We start from the raw sequence: 26,477 nt of genomic DNA on the forward strand, positions 1-26,477 counted from the left end.
TTCTTTCTTTCTTTCTTTCTTTCTTTCTTTCTTTCTTTCTTTCTCTTCCTTTCTTTCAAGATTATTTATTTATTTTTTGACAGAGAGAGAGACAGTGAGAGATGAAACACAAGCAGGGGGAGTGGGAGAGGGAGAAGCAGGCTTCCTGTGGAGCAGGGAGCCCAATGCGGGACTCGATCCCAGGATCCTGGGATCATGACCTGACCCAGGCGCCCCTATATAATTTTCTGAGCTCTTTAAAAACAGATTGCATGCATCATGTTCCTTTCCCTGTAGTATTTCACAGTGTATTTCCTAAGAACAAGAATATTCTCTTACTTATCTAAAGTATGGTTATTAACTTGAGAAAAGTTAACATTGGTTATAATACTTTTACCAGATTTATAGTCTATATTCCAATTTTGTCAGATGTCCCAATAATGTCCTTCATGGCAGTTCTTCCCCAATACAAGATCCAGTCTGTCATTGCTTATTGTATCATTTCCTTTAATCTGGAGCCACTTCCTCAGCTTTGTTTTTCATGCCATTGATATTTTTGAAGGACATAGGCCAGTTATTTTCTAAAATATCCTTCAGTTTGGGTTCTCATGACTAGGTCTGTGTTAATGTAGTTTTGGCTGAAGCCATACATAAATGATAACTGTCCTTCTCAGAATATATACCTGGAGATGGAAGGTGTCCATTGGTCCTGTTTTAGATCTGGTAAATTTTGTTCACATGCGTAAGATGTTTTCCAGTTTCTCCACTGTACAATTACTCTTTTTCCTTTTGTAATAAATAATATGTGGGAGCTACTTTGAAATTAGCTAGATGTCCCATTTCTCCTCAAACTTCTATCCCCTAAATTTAGCATTCATTGATAATTCCTCCTTGATCAGTCTTCACTCAATGGTTACAAAATGGTGTTTGCTAACTCCATTATCCCTTCCGTGTTAATTAGTTAGCATTCTATTGTGTAATGAGGAGCTTTCCCTTCACCCCTTTTACTTATTATCACTATGAACTCATGGTTTCTTATTTCATTCAACAGGCTATAATTTTTATAGTTATTACTTATTTTCATGTTCAGTTTGTCCCAGATTTAACCAGTGCAAATCTCCTCAAACTGTCTTCTGTGTCTTTTTACATGTCCATATCTATTTTTTTTTTAGCACTTTCTTAGTTTATGGCACAAGATTTCTTTTTTTTTAAGATTATTTATTTATTTGAGAGAGAAAGAACATGAGTAGGGAGGGGCAAAGGTAGAGGGAGAAGCAGGCTCCCTGCTGAGCAGGGAACCCGATGTGGGACTTGATCCCAGGACCCCAGGATCATGACCCAAGCAAAAGGCAGACACTTAACCCGCTGAGCCCCCCAGGAACCCCTGGCACAAGATGTTTTAAGTTCATCTTGTGTCTTTCTTACTCCTGCCCTAGACTTAGCTACTTTCCCAATGAGCCCTAATTCCTATGAATGGGAAATGGTATTTTAAAATAATGATTGACACGGTGTCTGGCTGGCTCAGTTGGTAGAGTGGGTGACTCTTGTTCTCAGGATCATGAGTTCAAGCCCCACATTGGATGTGGAGCCTACTTTAAAAAATAATAATAAGATTAAAAATAAATAAATAAAAATAAAAGCAGTGATTAGCAGCAGATTTCAGCAGAGCTAGAAGTGTGCATGTATATGTGTTAAAAAGTTTTTTTAAGATTTGATTTATTTATTTGAGAGGGGTGAGGAGGAACAGAGGGAGAGGAACAAGCAGACACCACATTGAGCTCAGAGCCCTTCACAGGTCTCAGTCTCACAACCCTGAGATCATGACCTGAGCCGAAATTAAGAGCCAACATTAACTGACTGAGCCACCCAGGTGCTCCAGGATGTATTAAAATTTTTGGAAATTATATTCTACCTCCAGTTGCAGTTTAGCTCCTAAGCATCTGTGCTTGGCTTTTTCTGTTCCATATTTTTACATCCCTATTTCCACATCGAGAACCCTGGCTCCTGACAATGTTAATATTATATATTCATTTACTCAATCTTTTTTTTTCTTTAAATTTTTTATTGTTATGTTAATCACCATACATTACATCATTAGTTTTTGATGTAGTGTTCCATGATTCATTGTTTGTGCATAACACCCAGTGCTCCACGCGGAACGTGCCCTCTTTAATACCCATCACCAGGCTAACCCATCCCCCCACCCCCCTCCCCTCTAGAACCCTCAGTTTGTTTTTCAGAATCCGTCATCTCTCATGGTTCGTCTCCCCCTCCGATTTCCCCCCTTCATTCTTCCCCTCCTGCTATCTTCTTCTTTTTTTTTCTTAACATATATTGCATTATTTGTTTCAGAGGTACAGATCTGTGATTCAACAGTCTTGTACAATTCACAGCGCTCACCATAGCACATACCCTCCCCAATGTCCATCACCCAGCCACCCCATCCCTCCCACCCCCCCAACCACTCCAGCAACCCTCAGTTTGTTTCCTGAGATTAAGAATTCCTCATATCAGTGAGGTCATATGATACGTGTCTTTCTTTGATTGACTTATTTCACCCTCCAGTTCCATCCACGTCATTGAAAATGGCAAGATCTCATTCCTTTTGATGGCTGCATAATATTCCATTGTGTATATATACCACCTCTTCTTTATCCATTCATCTGTCGATGGACATCTTGGCTCTTTCCACAGTTTGGCTGTTGTGGACATTGCTGCTATAAACATCGGGGTGTACTCATTTACTCCATCTTAAAATATGCACAAAAGAGCTTCAAAATTATAGTCCTGTCCCACTACAACAAACAACATTTGCTCAAGATCGTTTGCAGGTTTTTTCCTTTATATCAAGGGTGTTTGGTCAAAGTACACTATTCAAAAGTTACTTCGATTAGTTCTTTTTCTCCCTTCAATGATTTTATTAATTTGAAATAGAATTGGTTTCGTTTGTTTTCTGTTATCATTCAGTTTTAGTTGCTCTCCTCTGCATCCTTTTTAAAAACCTTATCGACTTATTTTTAATGTGGAATTTTAATTTGATTCCCAAAGTCAAAAAAGATACACTCAGAGAAGTTGACTCTCTCACCTGTCCCTTCATCCTGTCTCCCTACATCTTGTAATCACTTCATTAGTTTTTGGTTTATCCTTTGTATTTCTTTTTGCAAAAACATTTAGGAAACATGCATGTTTTCTTATGTTCCCTAATTTCTTACGTAAAAAATAAGCTATGTATGCTCTTTTGTACTTTGCCATTTTCACTTAAAAGTATATCCTGGGAATTACTTCCCATCAGTTCACAGAGATCTTCCTTCTTTTCACAGCTGCCCAGTACTCCACTATGTCTATGTACACAGTTTAGCTAGCCAGTTTCCTGTATTGGGGCACTTAAGTAATTTCCAATATTTTGCAAATACAAATAGGGCTGCAGTGAATAACTTCATGCATATGGATTTTCATATTGTTGGAGGTATGTCTTAACAATAAATTTCCAGAAGTGAGATTGCTAATTCGAAGGATAAATACATTGTAATTTTGTTGGACATTGCCAAATTCCTCTCTGTAGGAATCGTGCCATTTTGCATTTCTGCCAGAAATGTCTGATACTGTTTCCTCATGGCTTCTTTCCTCTTTGCATCTTTTACATCAGCGAATGATCTAGTTGGATGATTTGCAGAAGTTGGGGGCTGAAATAAAAGTCTTATGAATGATGAAGCTTTTGACCTTTTGCACAGTATCATTTAAATGGCTCTCATATAGGGCGCCTGGGTGGCTCAGTTGGTTAAGTGACTGCCTTCGGCTCTGGTCATGATCCTGGAGTCCCGGGATCGAGTCCCACATCGGGCTCCCTACTCAGCAGGGAGTCTGCTTCTCCCTCTGACCCTCTTCCCTCTCGTGCTCTCTATCTTTCATTCTCTCTCTCTCAAATAAATAAATAAAATCTTTAAAAAAAAATAAAAAAATAAATGGCTCTCATATAAATGGAATCATATAAATGGATATTGGAATCCACAGTATTATATAAATGGAATCCTACAACCAGTTGAGAAGGTTTCTTTTACTCAACATAATGCCTTTGAGATTCATCCATGTTTTTGTATGTATCAATAGTTCATTCCATTGTATTACTCAGCAATTTTCTATGTGATGGATATATCACAGTCTGTTCATTCATTATCCAACTGAAGGACATGTGGGCTGTTGTTTACAGTTGTGAGTGATTACAAACAAAGCCACTATATGAACATTCATGTACAGGTTTTTGCATGAACATCAGATTTCATTTTTCTTTTTCATTTTTTTTTAAGATTTATTTATTTATTTATTTGAGAGAGAGAGAGAAGAAGCAGGCTCCCCGCTGAGCTGGGAGCCGATGCAGGGCTTGATCCCTGGACTCCGGGACCATGACCTGAGCTGAAGGCAGACACCTAACTGACTGAGCCACCCAGGCACCCCAGATTTCATTTTTCTAGGATAAATACCTAAGAGTGGGATTACTGGCTCATATAAACATGATGTTATATGTGTCATATAAACATACACACATGGGGTGCCTGGGTGGCTCAGTCGGTTAAGTGTCTGCCTTCAGCTCAGGTCATGATCTCAGGTTCTGGGATCAAGCCCCAAGTCAGACTCCCTGCTCAGCGGGAGTAGGCTTCTCCCTCTCCCTCTGGCCCTCCCCCCTCTGATGCTCTCTTGTGCTCTCTCTCCTTTCAAATAAATAAATAAATAAACAAATAAAAATAAATAAATAAAATAGAATTCTAGGATGACATTTCTTTTCTTTTAGTACTTAAAAAGATGTTCCACTGCCTTTAGACCTTCATAGTTTTGATGAGAAACCTCCAGTCATTTGAATGTTTGTTCCCTAATATATAATCTGGCTGCTTTGAAGATTTTTTCTTTACTTTCAGGTTTTAATTTTTAGTTTTATGATGATATTCCTGGGTATCAATTTCTTTGTGTTTATCCAGTTGGGATGTTCTGAACTTCTTGAACCTACAGATTTATATCTTTCATCCACTATGGGCTGTTTACAGTCATTTTTTTTTCTTCACATAGTTTTTCTGGACTGCATTCTTTGTCTTTTCCTTCTGGGATTCAAATCACAGAAATGTTAGGCCATTATTGTCTCACAAATCCATGAAGTTCTCTTTTCTTTCTCTCTCTCTCTTTCTCTTCAATGCCTTTTCTCCTTCTAATTCAGGTAGAATGAAAAAAAAATTGAAGAAGCAAAATCCAGAGTATCTCCTCACCTTCTGTCCTGTAGAGACCCCTGAGTCCTATTCCTCAGACCAGAAAGAGGGTTCTTCTGTAGAAACTCTTCAAATTTGCACCCAGACCTAGGTGTCAGGTTTTAGGCTCTCCCTGAGTCTAGGCCAGGAAATATCAGAGAAAATAAATAAAAACAGGAAACTCACCACTGGTTTGGTGTTACTTAGAGTTCCCTGACCAGCCTTATTCTTCTGAGTCCTCAGATAGCTTTTCCACACATTCCATCCAAGATCCTTAGCTGTTTCAGTGGGAGAGACAAAGTGAAACCTGCTTACTCTCAAAGATTTCCCATCAATAAGCTCATTTGAGAACAGTTTAAAAGTGGAAGATTATTTAGAGAAATTTTTTAAGCAAGTATGGAACAACCAGTGAGGAATGTAAATAAACTAAATTCCTTTTTTCCCCCCATTTCTTTGCCTGTTGCCAAAAACTTTCCTCAAACCAGCCATCTTGTATGTTTTCCAAATTTTGTTTTAAAAATATAGGCATTTGGAAATGATTTTTTAAAACACAAATTTGAAAACCAGCATTATTATTTTTATTCTTTAATTTTTTTAAAAAAGTATTTATTTGAGAGAGAGAAAGAGCATGTGAGTGGGAGGAAGGGCAGAAGGAGAGTGAGAGAATCTCAAGCAGACTCTGCACTGAACACAGAGCCCAGAGCCTGATGTGGGGCTCCATCGCACAACCCTGAGATCATGACCTGAGCTGAAACCAAGAGTCAGAGGCTTAACCAACTGAGCCACCCAGGTGCCCTGAAAACCAATGTTATTTTTTTAATATTAGTTTTTGAAGTACTAGAGATATTTTGATGTGCTATATGAACCTTTTGATCAAACGGATGTGACTAATGGATCTGAGAATTCATTTTGAATAAAATTTGTAGTTGTTATTGAACAATCCTTATTAAGTTGAGTTTTAACATAGGTGTTCCTTAAACTTCTCATCTTTAATCAATTTTTCATTGTAAGAATAACAAAACATACAATTAAATTAAACCAACTTCCTTGAGGCTCTACAAAGCCATCAGTTTGTATTATGACTGATTCTTGAGCCTTATCATCCGATCTGTCTGCCCTACATGCTTATTCAGGACTCACTTCACAAACAAGGATATCCAAGTGGTCAGTGAAAAGGATTGCCACTTCATTAGTTAATAGAGAAAACAAAATCAAACTGCCATGCAATACCACCAAAATAGCTAAAATGAAAAACATAGACAGTATCAATTATTGGCAAGAATATGGCATAACTGGAATTTTCATACTGTTGTCAGGACCCTTAATTTGGTATAACCACTTTGGAAAATAGTTTGGCAGTATCTTCTAAAGCTAGTACTATATGTACTTAGACCTTAGGACTGGCAGCTTCATCCCTTGGTATATATCAGTCAGAAACATATACATATGTTCACCAAAAAGAATGTCTGTGAGTGTTTAAAGTGGCCTATTTATATTAGCCAGAAACTGGAAACTAACCAAATGCATATCAGCTATAGAACAGTTTAATGAATTGTGTGTAGTCGCACAGTAGAATATTATACAGAGCTAAGAATGAAGTGCAACTACTTGTAACAACATGAATGAATTTCACAAGCATTATGTTGAACAAAAGAAGTTTGTATCTTGATCTGGGTGTTGGTTTCCCGGGTATATGCACGCTGTGAAAATTCATCCCTGTTATACACTTGGGATTTGTGCAGTTTTCTATATGTATGTTATATACTCCTGTAAAAATAGTATACTAAATTAATTAGATCTTGATTTTTTGTTTGTTTCTTAAAGATTGGCTTTTAGTATATCTACTTATTGGTGGCCCCTTATGGAACTCATTAGATGGAGTAGTTTTTCAGTTGATTCAGTAGAGAGGATCTTTTCGTCACAAAACTAGGATTGGTGTCGGGGCGCCCAGGTGGCTCAGTTGGTTAAATGGCTGCCTTCGGCTCAGGTCATGATCCCAGGGTCTTGGGATCGAGCCCCACATCGGGCTCCCTGCTCAGTGGGGAGCCTGCTTCTCCCCCGCCTGCCATTCCCCTCTGCTTGTGCTTGCTCTCTGTCTCTTTGTCTCTCTAGCTCTCTCTGTGTCAAATAAATAAATAAATTCTTTAAAGAAACCGAAAACTAGGATTGGTGTTATCTTCAGGAGAATGATTTATTTTAATGCCAAAAGCACACAATTGATTTTTAAATAGCCCAAATATCTTTATTTATTTTTAAAGATTTAACTATTTGAGAGAGAGACAGAGATAGAAAGCATGTATGTGGGGGCAGGGGTGGCGGGTTGCAGAGGGAGAGGGAGAGAGAATTTTAAGCAGATCCCTACTGAGCGTGGAGCCCGATGCAGGGCTTGATCCCATGACCCTGAGATCATGACCTGAGCTGAAATCAAGTCAGACGCTCAACCGACTAAGCCACCCAGGTCTCTGTAAACAGCTCAAATATCTTTAAAGGAAAAAGTAAGGTGTGCTGCATACAGAACTCATCTAAGACCTTCCACAGGCCCCTAAACCTGTGCAGTGTGGGAGCCCAGATAGTACTAGAGTAGATTGGCCATTGTGTTGACCCTTTCACACTGTACTTGTAATAAATGTGGGTGTAGGTAAACACTAGTCATATAACATAATTCTGTTTGTCTCTCCCCAGCCCCTCTGTTTTGTTTTAGGGTTTTTTTTAAATTATTTGTTTTTCACAGATCTTTTCACAGATGCTGCTGAGACTGAAAAAATGGCCAAAAGTTTAGAAGATTCTGAAGGAGTCTGTTTTGTTCCATCTTTTAGTGGATTGCAGGTATTTTATATATTTATTTTTTCAGTCCGTGACAACTACAGAAATTTTTCTCCTCATACCCACACTCAAAATTATGTACCTGCTACTCCCTTACCTGAAAATTTGGCAACTGAGCAGTATGAAGGTAAAGGTATGTTCCAGGGCTGAGGAGCTGTGACTTAGCACAGATTGCATGAGAAAGCACAGCACATTCAGCCTAGAGCTCCACCCATGTGGAAATGAGAAGTTGGCAAGTTTGGTATAGAACTTTTACATAAGACTTAGCATTACTTTATCATAACCAAAAGCCATTTCCCAGTGGGGAAAGATATATCCGTATATTGGCATTTTTTACTTAGAGGAAGTGTCCCATTGAGAATTAGAAAAATAATGTTAAGATTACACACACACACACACACACACACACACGTATATTTTGCAGTTATTTATTAAGTTTCATTAACTTTTATAAAAAAAATCAAAATTTCTTTTGGTTAACTGTTGTGGTGGAGTATTGGTTACTTTGCCTAATCAAAAGTGAACCCGGTAAGAGACTTGGCTTTGTAATATTTAACTTAGTATTTAATTGAAAAATCCGTGATATTGCCTTTGATTTTAGCATATTGTTATAAAGACCTTTAAAAAACTTTTCAGGTATATTATTATGAACAAATTCCTTTTTTTGGAAGGCTTATACTATTCTTTTAATCCACCTCTAAATATGTTTCCTTTCAAAAAATAAAAATTTCTTTTACTTCTAGTCCATCCCATATTCAGGCAATCAGTTAAAAAAGCCCCAAATTTGAAAGTTTGGATAATATAACGTAGAAACTGATGAAAAAGGATTAGATCAGGGTGTTTCAAATCTCTAAAAATATATTTCCAATCTAGGCTTTTAATAGGCATTATTTTAATATCTGTAATAATTTCCTTCTATATACATTACCCTAAAGGACTAAAAGTTTATAAACTACATAATAGAAATTGCAGTGTGTCCTCTTTAGGGTAATATGAGGACTGAATAGTATCTATCCTAGGACAGGGGATGAAGAATATTTGTTGGATTGAGGTTTCAGGAGGAAGCTTGAGATGAATAGTTGTCATCAGCCAAGGTAGGACTTAATTAGGCTACTGTGTATTCTTCCCTTTTTAGAAAAATATGCTCAGGGACTTAATAGTGACTTTATCTTGGCAGCTCTGTTTTTAACTTCTGCCTCAGTCCATATGCTTGTAAAAATAATATCAAATATATGAGAAAAAGTATTGCTAAAGCCCAGAAGATTAGGCAAAACTCTCACAGCTGTGGTTTTTAATTTCATGTTAATAAAAAATGTCCCCGTCCTGCCATGACTGCAGCCTGGCAGTATGTGGGGTTTGAGAGGGGTGGGGGAGGGCTGCATACCAAGTAGTTCCCAATGTAGCACTGAAATGCCTCAGTGGAAACCGAAAGTGAGTTCAGACAATACTGTGTTGATACTAAGCTGTTTGAAAAATAGGAGGGAGATCACTGATAAGCGGCCTGTGTCAACAACTAAAGAAAATGAGGGATAGGGGAAATGGAGGGGAGGAAGGGTCAAGTATCTGAGATTCTGCCTTTAATTTTAGAATATTGTTATGGCCATAGATAACAGGGGGCAAGATATTAAAAGATCCCAATAGCCTCCATTTCTCCAGGGAGTCTGCTGAGACAGGGGTGTTGGGGGCACTTTGAAGAAAGTGGGAAATCTAGGACAACTAGCAAGGGGTGGGCTAGAGCATGGGGGCCATAACCCGGGATGGCATCATTTGGTGCAGTCATTGTGGCTTCGCTGCGGCAGGGCTTGTGGTTTGTGGGGGGAGCTACTAATGGAGAATATCCATGACAGGCATCAGAGGCAGGAATCAGTGGCTGTCTGCTTAACTTGAAAGTGACCGTGATGGTGGCAATGATAGGATGGACAGAACTCTGACCAAGTGTCAGTCCTCCAAGGGTGAGGGTTCTTAGGTTTGCCTGGAACCTAAGCCTCTTAGGCTTGCTTATCCTACCCTGAGAGGAGCTGGTGGTTCACCGGTATTGGAAAGAAGTCAGGCAACTGACTTTGCAGTTCTCAATGTTCTTTGTGGTTTCTTCTCTGTGGGTCTGCTTTTCTCATTACCAGCACTGCTCTGTATTCTTTCTTCCTCATAACCTCTGCTTCATTGTCATTATTTTCCTCATACTTTCTGCTTTTCCATAATTTGGAAATACACACAACATTCTTCAACTTTGTGCCTTTTAGCTTCAGTTCCCCCTGTTGAGGGTCTTTTTCTGAGATCATCTTTTCTGAGAGATCTGAGAATCTGACTGGAGTGCCTGGTCCTCTCAAGCGAGCGTTGGACAGATTTTAAGTTTTAAGTTTTTAGAACTTCTCGGAACTGGTTACGGTTTAGGAGAATTTATTTACAGTAGAAGGAAGAACTCCGAAGGCATAGAAAGGGTTATGAAGAGAGTCAGTAGTGGGAAGGGTTTTGGTAAGAATTAATAGTAATATAAAATTGTAGTGAATTCTTGCTCTGTGTCAGGCACTGTTCTAAATGTCATGCATTATCTCATTTAATCCTCAGTAACTCAGTAAGGCAGAAGATCCTCTTACCATCCCATTCCAAAGATGAAGAAACTGATTTAGAGCTCTTAAATCACTTGGCTGGTCTCACACAGGTAGTGAGCGGCAGAGCTGGTTTCAGGGCCCAGGTGTTCTGATTCCAGAGTCCAGGTTCTTAACCACTCTCCTGTACTGGTTCATGGTATGGCATAAAATATGACAGTGGGAATACAAAATAGATGCCAGAGGAGTTTGTGTTTAGGTTCATGGTTGACAAGGGGCAAGAGAAATTAACCATCCTGCAAATCCCCAGCAGATTAGGCTAAGATCCCAGGGGTGACAAGGGCCTGTGGGGGCAAGCAGTCTATGCCTTGGTCATAGGTTAGCTTAGGTTAGCTTAGGCCTCCAAACAAAACTTGACTGAGTCCTGCTGTTCCTGGTTGGTTGATGGTCTGGGAGGCTTACTCAGTGGGATTGGCAGTGACAGATTGGAAGTATGGCCGGAGACTGTCTGCCCTGGCAAGGTGTGACCAGGCCCAAAGGACCTTGCCAGTGTTTTTCCTGCCATATCATCCCAAAGACAGACTCACTTGGACTAATATGGGGGCATTGTAACCAAAAAGAAATTTGTGGGTTTCTATGGAATTTATTACCTCTCAAATTGGCCTATTACTAATTAATTGTAAATTATGTGCATAGTTATGTTTACAAAAGTGATTTCAGGCCAGTCATACCAGGATTTTATGTGGTATATTAGAAGAAAATATTTTTATGCAGAAAATACATAGCACACAACTAGGGACTAAATGAACAGGCTGAATCTGATCTTTGTTTTATAGTATTATACCACCTGATACAGGCCAGTGTGACTGTATAAATAAGGTTTCACTGAGTGAATCACCAAAACATGTTAATATATTTGAAAAATAATCAGGATAAACTCATAATAGGAGGACAGTCACAACTACAGTAAAGATAAGATGTAATATGGAATTTCTTCAGTTAAGTAATGAGGAAGAGTATTATTTGTTCATTGATTAAACAAATGTGTGAGGATCCCCCGTGGGGGCCAGATGCAGTGCAAGGCCCTGGAGACACATAGGAATGAGTTTCCACAGGGAAGATAGACTTTTAGCAAATGTTCACACAAATATACGTGATTATAAATATATAATGTGAAGCTCTAGGGTTCCATAAAAGCACTGATGGTGGCTTGGTCTTGTCTCTGGGATCCGAAGTTTTCTCAGAGGAATCTGAGCCAAGATTTGGAAGGGGAGTAGAATTAACTAGGAAAAGGGGTGGTAGAAAGTTTTCCAGGTAATGAGATGATGTCTCAAGGCCCTGAAGCTGGAAGGCGCTTTTCCTCGGGCCCATCATTTCCTGATAGCACTAGTACTTCCCTCTGTTGCGACCTCATATCATACATTGAAACCATTCTTCTGTCTTTTTCCTTGTGAGATTATGAGCTCTGGCAGGGGTCTTTGCTCTTCATCTTTGTGTCCCAGAATTCTGGGGATGCAAAGATGAATACAAACTTCATCCAACATATACATAATTCCAACTCAAGACTTTGGCTCTTTTAAAGACAGAAGTTAGGCTGGATCATTTTTCCTATTAGGCAATAAGACTATTAAGCCAAGAAACAGAAGAGTTTGAATGTCTGACAACAGATTAGGTGTAAGTTATGACACTGAAAAACATATTCTGCCTTACAGTTTTTTATCTTATGACTAATGGATATTTTAAAAAAAACACTCTACGAAAACAATTCTGGTTTAAAAACTTTACAGATGGGGGCGCCTAGGTGGCTCAGTCGTTAAGCGTCTGCCTTGGCAGACGTATCGTATTATTAAAAAATAATATGATCTTTTTTTGTAAAAGAAGGACATGCCTTCTTTTATTTATAGGTATTATATAATGGTAGGTATGAATATTCATGCATGTGTATATTTCATAAAATTAAATGAACATGGACAAAGGTGTAGAAGGATATTTACCACATTGTTAATATGGGACATTGTTCCCTGGGGAGAGGATGAGAAGGAAGACAGGGAGAGAGGAATATCAAAAGCGTGTACTTCAAAAAGCCAACCACCTGAGGCGCCTGGGTGGCTCAGTCGTTGAGCGTCTGCCTTCAGCTCAGGTCATGATCCCAGGGTCCTGGGATCGAGCCCCGCATCGGGCTCCCTGCTCCGCGGGAAACCTGCTTCTCCCTCTCCCACTCCCCCTGCTTGTGTTCCCTCTCTCGCTGTGTCTCTCTGTCAAAAAAATAAATAAAATCTTTAAAAAAATTAAAAAAAACAAAAACTTTACAGATGGAGAAAAGGGGAAATACTAGGATTGCTTTTCATTCCTTCTTGTAAAGCTAGACATTTAATAGTTTGTTACTCTGTAAAAAAAAATAATAATTTATTACTCTTCTCTTCGTGTAAGTTCAGACAGAAGGTATAGCTAAGTCCAATACTTATGACTCAACCTTGCTTAAGTCCTATTAAAGAGTTACCCTAACAGTTGACATTTTTTTTTTTTAAGATTTTACTTATTTATTTGACAGAGAGAGACACAGTGAGAGAACGAACACAAGCAGGGGGAGTGGGAGAGAGAGAAGCAGGCTCCCCGCTGAGCAGTGAGCCCGACACCGGGCTCGATCCCAGGACCCTGGGATCATGACCTGAGCCGAAGGCAGACGCTTAACGACTGAGCCACCCAGGCGCCCCTAGCATTCTTTTTTTCTACCATGGCAATGTCTTTTTTGCATAATATGCCTTCAAGTCTATGCATATAATTCAGAACAATAATAAAAATTTTTCCTTTCTCTTTCTTTAGGCTCCATTAAATGACCCCTGTGCATGTGCCTCTTTTATGGGTTTGAAGGCTTCCACCAATAAATACCATCTCGTACGAGCAATATTGGAGTCAATAGCTTTCAGGTACCAAAACCTGCCCTAAACTCTCCCTTCCCCATACAGTATTGCCATTTCCTTCTATTAATTTCTGCTAAACTAAATTATGAAATTTATTAATTTTAACTGAGTGTTTATACCTTTAAATTCATACTGTTTATGACATAATCTGCTTTTATTGCTAATTTCCTTAGCATCTCTTTTTTTTTTTTTTAAGATTTTATTTATTTATCAGAGAGAGAGAGCATGCACGAGCAGGGAAAGTGGCAGGCAGAGGGAGAAGCAGGCTTCCCACCGAGCAAGGAGCCTGATGTGGGACTCGATCCCAGTACTCTGGGATCATGGCCTGAGCTGAAGGCAGACACTTAACTGACTGAGCCACCCAGGCGCCCCAGCATCTCTTTTTTATATGTAATAGTACCGGTACCATTTACATTTGATATCTGAAAATAGATGATTTTTAAAAATACAGTTAGCCCTTGAACACCATGGGTTTGAACTGTGCAAGTCCACTTACATGTGAATTTTTTTCAGTAGATACAGTACAGTACTGTAAATAAATGTATTTTCTCTTCCTTGTGATTTTCTTAATAACATTTTCATTCTCTAGCTTACTTTATTGTAAGAATAAAGTATAAAATACATATAACATACAAAATATGTGTTAATTGACTGTTATCAGTAAGACTTCCTGCCAACGGTAAGCTATTAGTAGTTAAGTTTGGGGGGAGTCAAAATTTACACACGGATTTTTGATTTTGTGGTGGGTTAGTATCCGTACACCCTGTGTTATTCAAGGGTTGACTGTATCTAATTTCTTAGGCATAAAAGATTTAAAATTTGGACTTTCAGAGATTTTTGTATCCTTACTGATAAAGGAGACTTTCAAAGGTTTTTGTTTCCTTACTGATAAAGGAGAATTCTAATTATTCTAATTAATAATGCTCCCATTATACTCAAAGATTGAATCACCAGAATTACTCTTTTTGTATATTTCCCTGTGGTCTTTTTATTATGGCACAGTTGTAGTTTATTAAAATTAAGAATGTGGCTATCATGAATATGGAACATTTGGAACATTTAAAATAAAAATGTGATTACAAAATGATTATTTTTATATTTGATGAATTCTATTAGATGTTATTCATGTTATATCATCTTAATAGCTTTCTATTAAATGAATGCTTGCTTTAAATTTTTATTTGTAGGAAGAATATTAGATTAAATTTATTTCTAAACGAAAAATATGCTTCCTTTTATCAAGTGAAAAGTACAAGGCCCGAAACCTCTTGCTTGTTTGAGCATTTATTATTGACTTCCAGTTAGCATAATATATTTGAATATATTGGTTTAATGTTCTCTTTTGTATATTTTATATACCATATAAATAAAACCATAGTTTTTATTTTTCTAGACTGGAAAAAATAGAGAATTTTCTCTAAATAGTTATCTTGACTTTTTTACTAGAAACAAACAGTTATATGAGTTGATGCAGAAAGAGATCCATATCCCTGTGACAAAAGTCCGGTATGTAACTTTGTTTTCAATAGATTTAATTAGAAATTGGAAGTGAGTGGTAACCGCTATTAGTATTTTCATCATTATGATTATTCAGGATTTAAAAAATACATTATGCCTAGTTTCTTTGCAACAAAATTCTTGGTCCTAGGAATTTGGAAAGAAAAGGAAAGCTAATTTTGGATATGGAGAATATAACACAATATAGAATTTAGGAGGATCCTATTATACGTTTGTATATTATAAACATCTTTAAAATCTCTTTTTTGGATCTGTGGCTGTCCTTTTGGCATGGAAGCATCAAATTTTCTTTGCTGGTATGTCCAAATGAATTTTTATGTTGGCTTAGTTTACTTGGCCTGTTTTGAACTAGTCTTAGGACAAGCAGGGCGGGTGGGAAGATTGATGTCAGGGATAAGGAAAAGGGTTTGAAGATTACCTAGTGAGTAACTTTATCTTCAGGTCAATGGGAAGTGATATAATTTTGGAATTAAAAAGTTGAACTTAAAAAAATAAAACCAAGAATCTAAAAAAATATATGTGGCCCTTTTAAAAAAAATTAATAATGTTTTTATGCTTCTGTTGGAATAATTTATCTCAAATATCTTGCTCCCTACAGGGCAGATGGAGGAGTTTGTAAGAACAATTTTGTTATGCAGATGACTTCAGACCTGATTAATGTGAATATAGAGAGACCCATCAACTTAGACATGTCCTGCCTTGGTGCAGCTTTTCTAGCTGGCCTTGCTGTTGGTATGTGTGGATTTTATAAAAGCGAGAACTGTCTTGAAAGCCATTTCTTGCCAATAGCATTTCTCTTCCCAATTCACAGAATTATAGAGCGGGTCTGGAAAACCTTGGTGTCCATTAAGCTCCATACACATATGCACATAACTCACAAAATACTCATTTGACCTCTTCTGTGGATGGGTCTTCCCCCTCCCACCGCCACCCTCCTCACTTCACTCCTTCAGTCAGAATTATGAGGCAAGGTAAACTAATTTTCAACTGCTCTGTCTTCAGCAAAGGGAAAGTCTCTGGGTAAACTTCCTGAGTAGATAGGCTTTTCTTTGGCATTAGAAACCACTCCATTCTTTTACATATTGAAAATTTGTTGAGTACCTGCTACATGACCGTCGCTGCTGGGAATAAAGAGTTTAAAAGACATAGTCCCAGACGAACCATGAGAGACTGTGGACTCTGAGAAACAAACTGAGGGTTCTAAAGGGAGGGAGCTGGGGGAATGGGTTAGCCTGGTGATGGGTATTAAAGAGGGCAAGTACTGAATGGAGCACTGGGTGTTACATGCAAACAAGGAATCATGGAACACTACATCAAAAACTAATGATGTAATGTGTGGTGATTAACATAACATAATAATTAAAAAAAAAAAGACATAGTCCCTGCTATGGGAGTCTCTAGTTACAGCCAGACAAGTCAACCAATTATTATACCTGTGTGATAAACCCAGCGAACAGCCATAGCTTTAAGCAAGTGGTGCAGGCTTCCCAGAGGAGGCTCAGTTTTGAAGGAGTTAGCAGACAGCCAGGAGAGGCGGTAAGGAGTCCTAAGAGGTGAGTGGTCCAATAAAGAAAGCAGCTTGTGCAAATGTCCCAGCCCATTACAGTAAGTGCTGATAGGGGAAGAGCAAGAGGAACGGCTGGAGAGGAACAGAGGTCCAGTTGTGGTAGACTCCTCATACAGAGGGGTTTGAACTTAATCGTGAAGGCACTGGAGAGCCACTGAAGAATTTTAGGCAGGGGAGGGACATGGATAGATCTATATTTGAACAGACCACTTTGGCAATTAGTGAGAGGATTAGTTGGGAGGGTGAAGAATGGACTCCAGGAGGCCAGTTAGAGGGTTCCCTAGGAAGTAGGATGCTGATGTGGGGCATTGGGATTATTTAATACATTCCTGTATGGAAGGGAAGAATGTACAAAACAGGATATTTTGCAGTTAAAAGTTTTAGGCTAATATGTAGCATTTTAAAGTTACAAATCCAAAAAGTTTGAAATCTTGTTAAGTTCAACTTAAACTTTATTCTACTAAAAATCTGTTAACTTTGAATAAAATTGAAACAATCACTTTCATTTGTTCTTTGACTAATGTGTGATTAATTCAAGTTGAAGAAAATAACTTTCCCTTAAATAATCATTTCCATTTACAAATTTAGTTAAATTCCTTTGTATATTTCAACTAATACACATTTAATACAATTGACTTTCTTTTTAGTAATTTCATATGCCTAACTGAGCAAGCTTAGAAGTGTAACAAAGAAAATCTTCTCAGGTACTTAAACAACTCTTGCAAAATGAATAAATTAAGCTTATATTTGCAGTAAATCAAATGCTCATAAACATTCTGATATTGTTTATAAAGTAGATCAAATTTTTCTGTGCCTTTTCAGCTTATAAGACTAAATATGTCAGATTCTCTTGAACATTTTAAATACTTTAAATAACAAACACGTACAGATTATTTTTTTTTTAAGATTTTATTTATTTATTTGACAGAGAGAGCAAGAGAGCACAAGCAGGGGGAGCAGCAGAGGGAGAAGGAGAAGCAGGCTCCCCGCTGATCAGGGAGGCTGATGCTTGATCCCAGGACCCTGAGATCATGACCTGAGCCAAAGGGAGATGGCTTAAGCGACTGAGCCACCCAGGCGCCCCCATATGACAGATTATTCTTAAACATAACACAGTGGCTTGAGCTTTAGCTATTTCATCATATCTATACTTAATTTCAAACCTTTCTAATACAGAGACTTCACTAACTACAGGGAGCAGTTTTACCGTCTCAGAAAAGCTGAGATTTCTGGTTGACTTGCTTCTCTTTAAGGAATCTGAGACTTGAAGGCTATGCACATCCTCTGTATTTTCAAAATTCACCCAGGAAATGAGTCTATCTGATACATACTTAATAAAATTACTTGAAAAAATATGTATGTCCTGGAGTGCCTGGATGGCTCAGTCGGTTAAGCATCTGATTCTTAATGATTTCAGTTCAGGTCATGATTTCAGGGTTGTGAGATTGAGTCCTGTGTTGGGCTCTGTGCTCAGTGCAGAGTGCTTAAGATTCTCCCTCTCCTTCTCCCTCTGCCCTTCCCCCAGCTCACACTCTAAATCAATCAATCAATCTTCAAAAAAAAAAAAAATGTATGTTGGGGCGCCTGGGTGACTCAGTCATTAAATGTCTGCCTTCGGCTCAGGTCATGGTCCCAGGGTCCTGGGATCAAGCCCCACATGAGGCTCCCTGCTCCGCGGGAAGCCTGTTTCTCCCTCTCCCACTCCCCTTGCTTGTGTTCCTTCTCTCACTGTGTCTCTCTCTGTCAAATAAATAAATAAAATCTTAAAAAAAAAATGTATGTCTTAACGAGTAAATAATTCTGGAAATAAGGATTCTAAGAACATGCTTATTTTCATGACTAGACTTGTCTAACTTTAGTATACTAATAAAAACTATTTTTAGTCTTAATAACATCTATAAATTAATATCTTTGAATATAGATGAGTCTAAAATGCTGACTTAGTTAGAAAGAAAGTGGTCTGATAGAAAATTTGAGAGGAAGGAATTTTGTGTCTGCTTTATTGGTAAGAGAAAATATCCTTCAAGAAGACTTGTCAACTGTGTTAGTACTTCAGAGTAAGTGAACTATACCAGGTTAATTAATAAGACACCTCGGCCATTTCAGACTACTTATGGTCATAGTTATAAATGTGTTTTCTTGCTGCTTTTTATTATAAATCACATGATCCTCTTTGTGAAGAACAATATAATCATGAAGTGGGATTTAAATAACTTGTGTGAGATACAATAGTTTGAAATAGAAACTAATTATATGCAGTCCCACTTTTGAATTTATGCATATCCCAGGGAGTTGCCTCTTACCTCAAGATATATGACAAAAATCCTAATTTATCTTTGTTTTCTTTTTAGTTATGTAAAACGAAAATACACAACTTCTTACTCGTTTTCTTTTCTTCATAGAAAGTCACGAAATTGAATGATGATAGGGAGAGGTTGGTCTAGAAATGGTTTGGTGTCCTGCCACACAGAAATAAAGCTGATAGAAACCAAATGATTTTAAAATCCTGGTGTATTTATTCCCATGGATAGTCAATCTAACAAAATTCAAAAGCACTAAAATATTTCAAATTGTGTTTTAAAACAGTTGTTTACCTGTGCACCTGTTTGCGTAGGTTTGTGGATAAACTTTATGGACTCCTTCTCTGCCTTAAAATTTGAGAGTAATTTTTTTCTATCTATAGGGTTTTGGACTGACAAGGAGGAACTAAAGAAACTGAGGCAAAGTGAAGTGGTTTTCAAGCCACAAAAGAAATGGCAAGAATATGAAATGAGTATGGAAAACTGGGTCAAAGCAGTGAAACGCTCCATGAATTGGTATAACAAGATGTAGCTCTAACTGGAACGACTGAAACCATATACGGCTAGTTGATACGACACGCAGATGAGACACAGCTCAGGGATAATAACCAATACGACAATGAGAAGATTTCAGATGAGCTCTGCAACCTGAGAGAAAAAACATTGCTTTTTTGAATACGAAACAAAACAAAAAATCCCTCATTTTAAAATCTAAACCTTGGTAAGATTGTAAGGCAACAGTACCTCAAAACTTTGTATCTTCTGTTTTGTAGCAAATTCCAAAGGACGTTCGCCATTTCCAGCCATATTTTGACAGCTGTGGGTCTTCCTCCTTTTTATACTCGGTCAGCGATACATACGAACGTAATTGTTTACTATCTGAGTTAATAGTTCTGGGTCAAGCATCATTCATGTTTTGTTCCAAAATTAACAAGTGTTCCTTTAATTCTTTAAAATTAAATGGGCTATATGAAGTTCACATAGCTAGAAAGAAAGACTCACTGAGGAAATGTGGAATTTTGCAACATTAATATTTTATATTTAAAGCCATAATTGTTCAATACTATATCCAAATATGAGCTCGATATAGGCTCACATAGGCTTATTGTTAGTCATTTCTTTCCTTTATTGGGCTTAAAGACACTGCCTTAGTTTTTCCTTGTTTTCACTAAAATCTGAGCATTCTTTTTGTATTGAAAAAATAACTTTAGTGAATGAAACTACAGAGGGTAATGATTCATAAGGAAAAAGAAAATATTTTCTTTCTCAAATATTTGAAAGAAAAGGATTTCTTTCAAAAACTTCTGGCTAGAGTGTAACATCCCATTTTTTACAAAATGCGGGTAGTGGATACAAATCTTGCTTTGCTCTTCCTGTTCTTTATCTTTGTTGTTGAAGTGCTTGCATAAATATCTTTTGCTTTTATTAAGTGCCTAATTGACAGAGCTTAATTTGAAGAAAGTGCCCTAATTCATTGGTGACATAAGAATTGTCTTCATTGGGGTATTTCACTTATCCAGGTATCTTTTACTTCCGTTCAATCTATTCATTTCTGTGAGATAGGAGCAGTGGGTAGCTGACAGAGGTAATGGGAGTGTATTCATGCAAATGATTGCCCTACAGTTACTGGGCCAGAGCTCCACAGAGAGGAGCAGGGACAGTTCCACATTCTCAGACTTTCTTGATAGAAACAAATGTAAAAGAATCAAGAGTTGTGAGTAGCTTCAGGCCCCATGTAAAACTGTCCTATGGCAGTAGACTACCCTCCAGCTTGTTCTTATGTTATTTGCCCCTCCCTCCTCCACTTGGGCTAGGTTCCATTTCAATTTGTAGCAATAATGAATTTATTTCCCTCTTAGTTGGGCTTTTTTATATAAAGGCCTACTGTTACAGAGCTAGTTGTTAAGTGCTAATGTAACTTCAAAAGTGACTGTTACAGGGAATTTTGTTGTTGCCATCATATATGTCCATTTCAGTGACAGATATGATAGAACTAGGTGTCACACTGCATTTCTACAAATTGCATTTCAGTGAACTTTGTCTTCTTGAAGTATTAAAGTTTTTGATAGAATCATAATAGCCAATATATAGTATCATTAACTCCATTAATTAAGATTTGGAAATATTTTTGTGAAGTGGAGGTATTTTGTTTACTGTAAAAAGTCAGATTCCATTATGTAGATAATATTCTTCTTTTTATTCTTTTCATTTTTCTTATGGCCCTTTTACAAAGCTTAGTGACCAATTATAGGCCGTTTTATCAAAATCAGATCACACGCAAGCTGCTCCATTGTTTTACTGTTTCTTACAGATTCTGCTTCTCAGTGGGTATAATTTCATAGTAAAGAACTGTCTCTTTGTGTTAGGATATACTGAATTGTAATATTATTAATACTTAAGAATTTGTTAGCTCATTTCTTTTTCATATTCTCTCTCATCATCAACCACAAAATAAAGGATAAATACCTTTTAGATAATGTGAAAAAGTAATTGTGAACATGTCTCATCGGAATTGAGCATCTCCTCAAAAATCAGTGGCTAATTTTTTCTTCTGTTAGTCTAGAATTAATCTTTTATTTTTACTACATCTGGCTGTTTTTTAGTGACACAATTTAGTAGATCTTTTGCCATATTTGACCTAAGTCAGAAACGTGACCACATTTGCTTTTGTGGTTGTAGAAACAGTTGACATTCAAAATCAGTTGAGCAAAAAAATTTATCGTTTCCATCCTCCAAGTTTATTTTCATTTATATGCTAATATTTGCATATTTGCAGTTTAAAATATTTGCAGTTTAAAAAAATTTGTGCTAACATTTCTCAGCATGTTTTATTTTCCCATTATGGATCAATCAGATATTTTTAGGAGGTCTGTAGCTATCTTTTTAAGTAGGAGAATGTTTCTGTACAATCCTTCTTAAAGTGGTACTAAGTGCTTTCATACCTAGACTTACTGATTTTTAATTGTTTTGTATCCCACCATAATACGGTTTCTCAATCTCAGCATTATTGACATTTGGGACAGGTAATTCTTTGTCTTGGGTTGTTGTACTGTGCATTATAGGGTATTTGGCAGCTCTTTACCTGCTAGCTACCAGTAGCATCCCCCTAGTTGTTGTGGTTAAAAATGTTTCCTAGCACTGCCAAATGGACCCCAGGAGGCAGTATCACCCCCAGTTGAGAACCACTACTATACAATCTTAGAAGAAAATTGAAGACTCAGCAAATGTAGTGTATCTATCATGCTCCTTTTCTCTCTGCCTCATTTTACCTTAGGAAATGGTAGTTAGCAAAAAGAGGTGGTTGTATCTTAAAATAAATAGGGTTTCTACTTTACTGGTTAATGAGGCAAAAAAAGAAAAATCTTATGTTGTAATTGCCTTCTGCTGTTTTTACTCACTCACCCCTGTCCCCATTCCTGCATCCTCTGTGGTCTTAATGAGTGGGTTTATGACTTCAGTATAGGATTAATGTAGTCTGCAGAGCATCTTGATTTTATCTGCCTTTTTGCTTCCTTTTCATCTCTGAACAAAAGAGATGATCACTCTCTTTTATCTGCCTCTGTGTAAGATTCCCATCAAACTGGAAGTTCCGCAAAAGCAGAAACCATGTCGGGTGCGTCGGTGGCTCAGTTGGTGAAGCGACTGCCTTCGGCTTAGGTCATGATCCTCGAGTCCCAGGTTCAAGTCTGCATCGGGCTCCCTGCTCAGTGGGGAGTCTGCTTCTCCCTCTGACCCTCCCCCCCTCTCATGCTCTCTCTCTCTCTCTCTCTCTCTCTCATATAAATACAATCTAAGAAAAAAAAGCAGAAACCATGTCTGCTTCCACAGAACTTAACTGTGTGCCTTCCTATTGATATGGTGAATTTTTACTTTATAAGCGCAACTTTTTTTGCATATGTATTTTATCCCTGATTTATATACATTTGTTGGTAAGGAGCAGCTTATATTTGTTGCAAGTAAAATATATTTTGTTGGATTAAGAAGGACAACAGTTGACCCTTGAACAACATGGGTATGAACTGTGCAGGTCCACTTATATGCAGATTTTTTCCATAAATATATGTACCATACTGTGAATGTATTTTCCTTATGATTTTCTTAATAACATTTCCTTTTCTCTAGCTTACTTTACTGTAAGAATACAGTGTATAATGCCTATAACATACAGACTATGTGTTAATTGTATTATCAGTAAAGATTCTGGTCAACAATAGGCTATTAGTAGTTAAGTTTTTGGGGAGTCAAAAATCATATACAGATCTTTGTGCAGGGGGTCGGCACTCCTAACCCACATGTTGTTCAGTGGTCAGCTTATGAGAGCTAGAATCCTCCTACTGTTTATTTTTAAATTCTTCATATGTTTATGTATTTCCATATGTGTTTGTATAGAGATACACATCTATAAATACACATAACTATATCAACTTTCTAAGGTACAGTTGAAGGCTTTCCATTCACCAGTTTTGTGTATTTGACTGCAGACAGCTCACAGATTGAATCTTAAGAATGCCAAACCCTCTGATGTTAGAGGGAAGTAACTTCAGAAACATCCCCTTCTGCAGAGGACTTATACTGGGGACCAGTCTTCATTGAAAAATAATCTAACCCAGGAGTTTGGCAAGAATTTTATAATTCTCCGAAGAGAGGACCCTGGAGTTCTTCAACTTGAAGTGATTCTGGAGTCATCCAGACATAGCCTAGAAGGCTTGAATCTACCCCAAAGGACTCTGAATTCCTTTGGGAAATCTAGATCATGTTTCTCAGTTAGAATTAAAATATACTCTGGACCTACCTGACCCCAGAATCATCTTCTTGCATACCCAATGCCAGGTCATCTGGTTCAAACCAGTCAAAATGGTAACCCCAAGGAAGTCAAGTAGGTGATCCTTGTTTGTTTTTAAGTTTTGGAGCCTCATAGCCATAGATATTTTGGTACCAGCACTGGTTCTAAGTCACTGGCTATATTGTCACCATATTCCCATGGGACCCTTGCCCTTAGGGTAATGCAGGAATGATCTTGGGAGTGGGAATGTTAGAGACAGGAACCTGAAGAATCAGATACTTCTGAAATTTTCTGTATGCTATTTCTACTACCTTTCCCCCCTTTATTATAAATGTGGTTTATTAAAATAAAATGGCTGTCTGTATAGATATCTATACTATTTAGAAAATAAATGATGCAAGGTTTCAATTTAAATGAGCCATATCGTCACAAGAAACTTTGAAACTGTTCCAGAGTAGCTGTACCATTTTATATTACAACCAGCAGTGTATGAGTGATCTAGTTTCTCCATATCCTCACCAGCATTTGATATCACAATTTTTTATTTAGCTAGTGTGATAGGTGTGAAGTTTTCTCATTGTGGTTTAATTTGCATTTCCCTAAATAATAATGATGTTTAACATCTTTCCATGTGTTTTTTTTGCCATCTGTTTATCCTCTTCAGTGAAATGTCTGTTCATGTCCATTTGCTAATTGGGGTGTTTGCTAAATGAGCCATATCTTTACATGAATATCTTTTTAAAAAACTTTTAAAATCAGTACGATGACTTAAGAATTCATCAAGTAGCATTTCTAAATCCTTCTAGGCAAAGTGTATACAGCACTTGAATGTGATTTTATAATGTACTGAGCAGAAGAGTTCTCACATTCCCTCTGTACTTATTATGTAGTATAGTACTAATACTGTATAACAGCAAAAAAGTTTCAAAGATACTTTTACCTAGAATGTTAAGTAGGGTGTACAAATACGTATTTTGTCCATAGCTATCATAATGTTTGTAATCTCTTTTTAAAATAAGCTGACTTGTGTTTCAGAATGATTTTGTGGAAAAATAATTTGAAATTTTCCTATTCGTGCAAGACAGTTAATATATTTTCTAGTTCATATGCATTGGCAAATTCATAATCTTATTTCTCTGATGTTCTTTACAAATTTCATAGTTTTATTAGATCGTCATTGAGAACCTAATAAATCAATGTTGAGATCTACAAATACAGTCTAAGATGCACAGCAATAGAAATGGGTATGTGAATTTTTCCCTTAACGTTTTTCTACTTTATTTTTGGATTTATTTTTTAATTTCACCTGGAAATTCTTATTTAATACTATTTCCTGTTTTGGTTTCTGCACATAAGAAGGTCACAGAGGAATTGGGGCACCTGGCTGGTTCAGTTGGTAGAGCATGCAACTCTTGATCTCAGGGTTGTGAGCTTGAGCCCCACATTGGGTATAAAGATTACTTAAAAATAAAATCTTAAAAAAATAAAAAAGAAGGTCACAGAGAAATAAGCATGTGGTAACTACAAGATAAATTTGAGCTAAATATGGTTAGAGAAGAAAGGTTTTCTGTAGCCCTGCCTCTTTAGATCCTATTAGGCTTATCATTCATATTGTACATTCTTGCACAAGGGAAATTACCAGAGAAGAGGGTCAATTCTTTGTGGTAGGAAAAATGATATAATTTGTTGTGAAAGTATACTGTATTTTTAAATACTTAGATTTTAAATAACGAGGAAAAATGATTTCAAATACTAACATGATAGAATTAACCTAGCAGTTGTTAAAAATCCCTTCTGAAAATTATCTAAAATTATTTGGGAAACTACAATGAAACAGTAAATGATTTTTTCTATACATATTACGTATTAAGGCCATTTCTATTTAGCATTTCTCTGTTCATTGCTTTGGTTTGCACACATGCACAGCAGCAACGTCTGGATAGTGAAGGATTCAGTCAGTCTGGATTCCATTCCCTGACTGTAGTGAGGAATGGTATCATTCCAAAGTAGGAAATTTGAAGGATGATAAACATTCACTTATTAGAAGGAAGAGAGGGGTTTTCTTTTAATTTTATTTTAGGTCAAAGTAATATTAGTCTAAAGAGGATAAGGAAGGCGGGCATCATGGAGATACGTGGAGATGGCTTTTCTGAAATTCATTTTATAGCAATACTTTTAAAGAATTTTGCAACTGTAAAAAATTGAAGGAAAAAAATGGGGGTGGTAGGGAGTAATACTGGATTTTTTGCTACTTAGAAAAAGAAACAACCCATCAAGAGGTGGAGATTGTAGGGCGGATACATTGGCTTTGCTAAATCCCCTTCCCCCTCACCCCCCATTAGGGCAAGAATCTTAGCTACTGGATCCCAGGGAGTTCTCATATCCTCTAACACAGTCCATAAGGCTCTGGTCCTGTCTCTCCTAGAAAGTCCTGTCTCTGTCAGCATCTCAGGTTCATCACCAAACACTGTCAAGAACTGAGAAGAGTTTGAAGTTTGACTCTACTTGGAAACTAAGAAGTTAGCCTCCCACAGTTCCATGGATATTGGCAGAAGATAGGAGACTCCTGGGTCAGAGATTAAGGACTTTATTACTCATAGGCATAGCAAACATCACAATCTTCATATTTGCATTGGTTTCCTGTGCTTCTCAACTCCCCCATGGAGCAGTCCAGATTGATGCTGTGCACGCAGTGAGTCTGTGGTACAGCGGAGGAATCTCAAGCTTAGGAAACTTGTCTTTTGTAATGGGCTGCAAGTATATGTGTCTGATGCTTGCTTCAGAGGAAATTATTATATTGGACAGTAAA

General features: G+C 37.3%; 1 protein-coding gene across 1 annotated transcript in view; it reads left to right on the forward strand.

Annotated features, from left to right (window-relative positions):
* GK5 (glycerol kinase 5) overlaps window positions 1-24,787 on the forward strand; it is an 80,968-nt gene extending 56,181 nt beyond the window's left edge. Inside the window, exons 12-16 of the mRNA XM_025881205.2 lie at window positions 7,942-8,036; window positions 13,403-13,506; window positions 14,947-15,006; window positions 15,617-15,750; window positions 19,269-24,787. Coding sequence (XP_025736990.1) covers window positions 7,942-8,036; window positions 13,403-13,506; window positions 14,947-15,006; window positions 15,617-15,750; window positions 19,269-19,417 — 542 coding nt within the window. The 3' untranslated portion in view covers window positions 19,418-24,787. The remainder of the gene's footprint in view (window positions 1-7,941; window positions 8,037-13,402; window positions 13,507-14,946; window positions 15,007-15,616; window positions 15,751-19,268) is intronic.
* The last annotated feature ends 1,690 nt before the right edge of the window (window positions 24,788-26,477 follow it).

The sequence above is a fragment of the Callorhinus ursinus genome, unplaced genomic scaffold (assembly GCF_003265705.2).
Source record: "Callorhinus ursinus isolate GAN/ISIS: 27379988/994484 unplaced genomic scaffold, GSC_fseal_2.0 scaffold1, whole genome shotgun sequence".
Taxonomy (NCBI): Eukaryota; Metazoa; Chordata; class Mammalia; order Carnivora; family Otariidae; genus Callorhinus; species Callorhinus ursinus.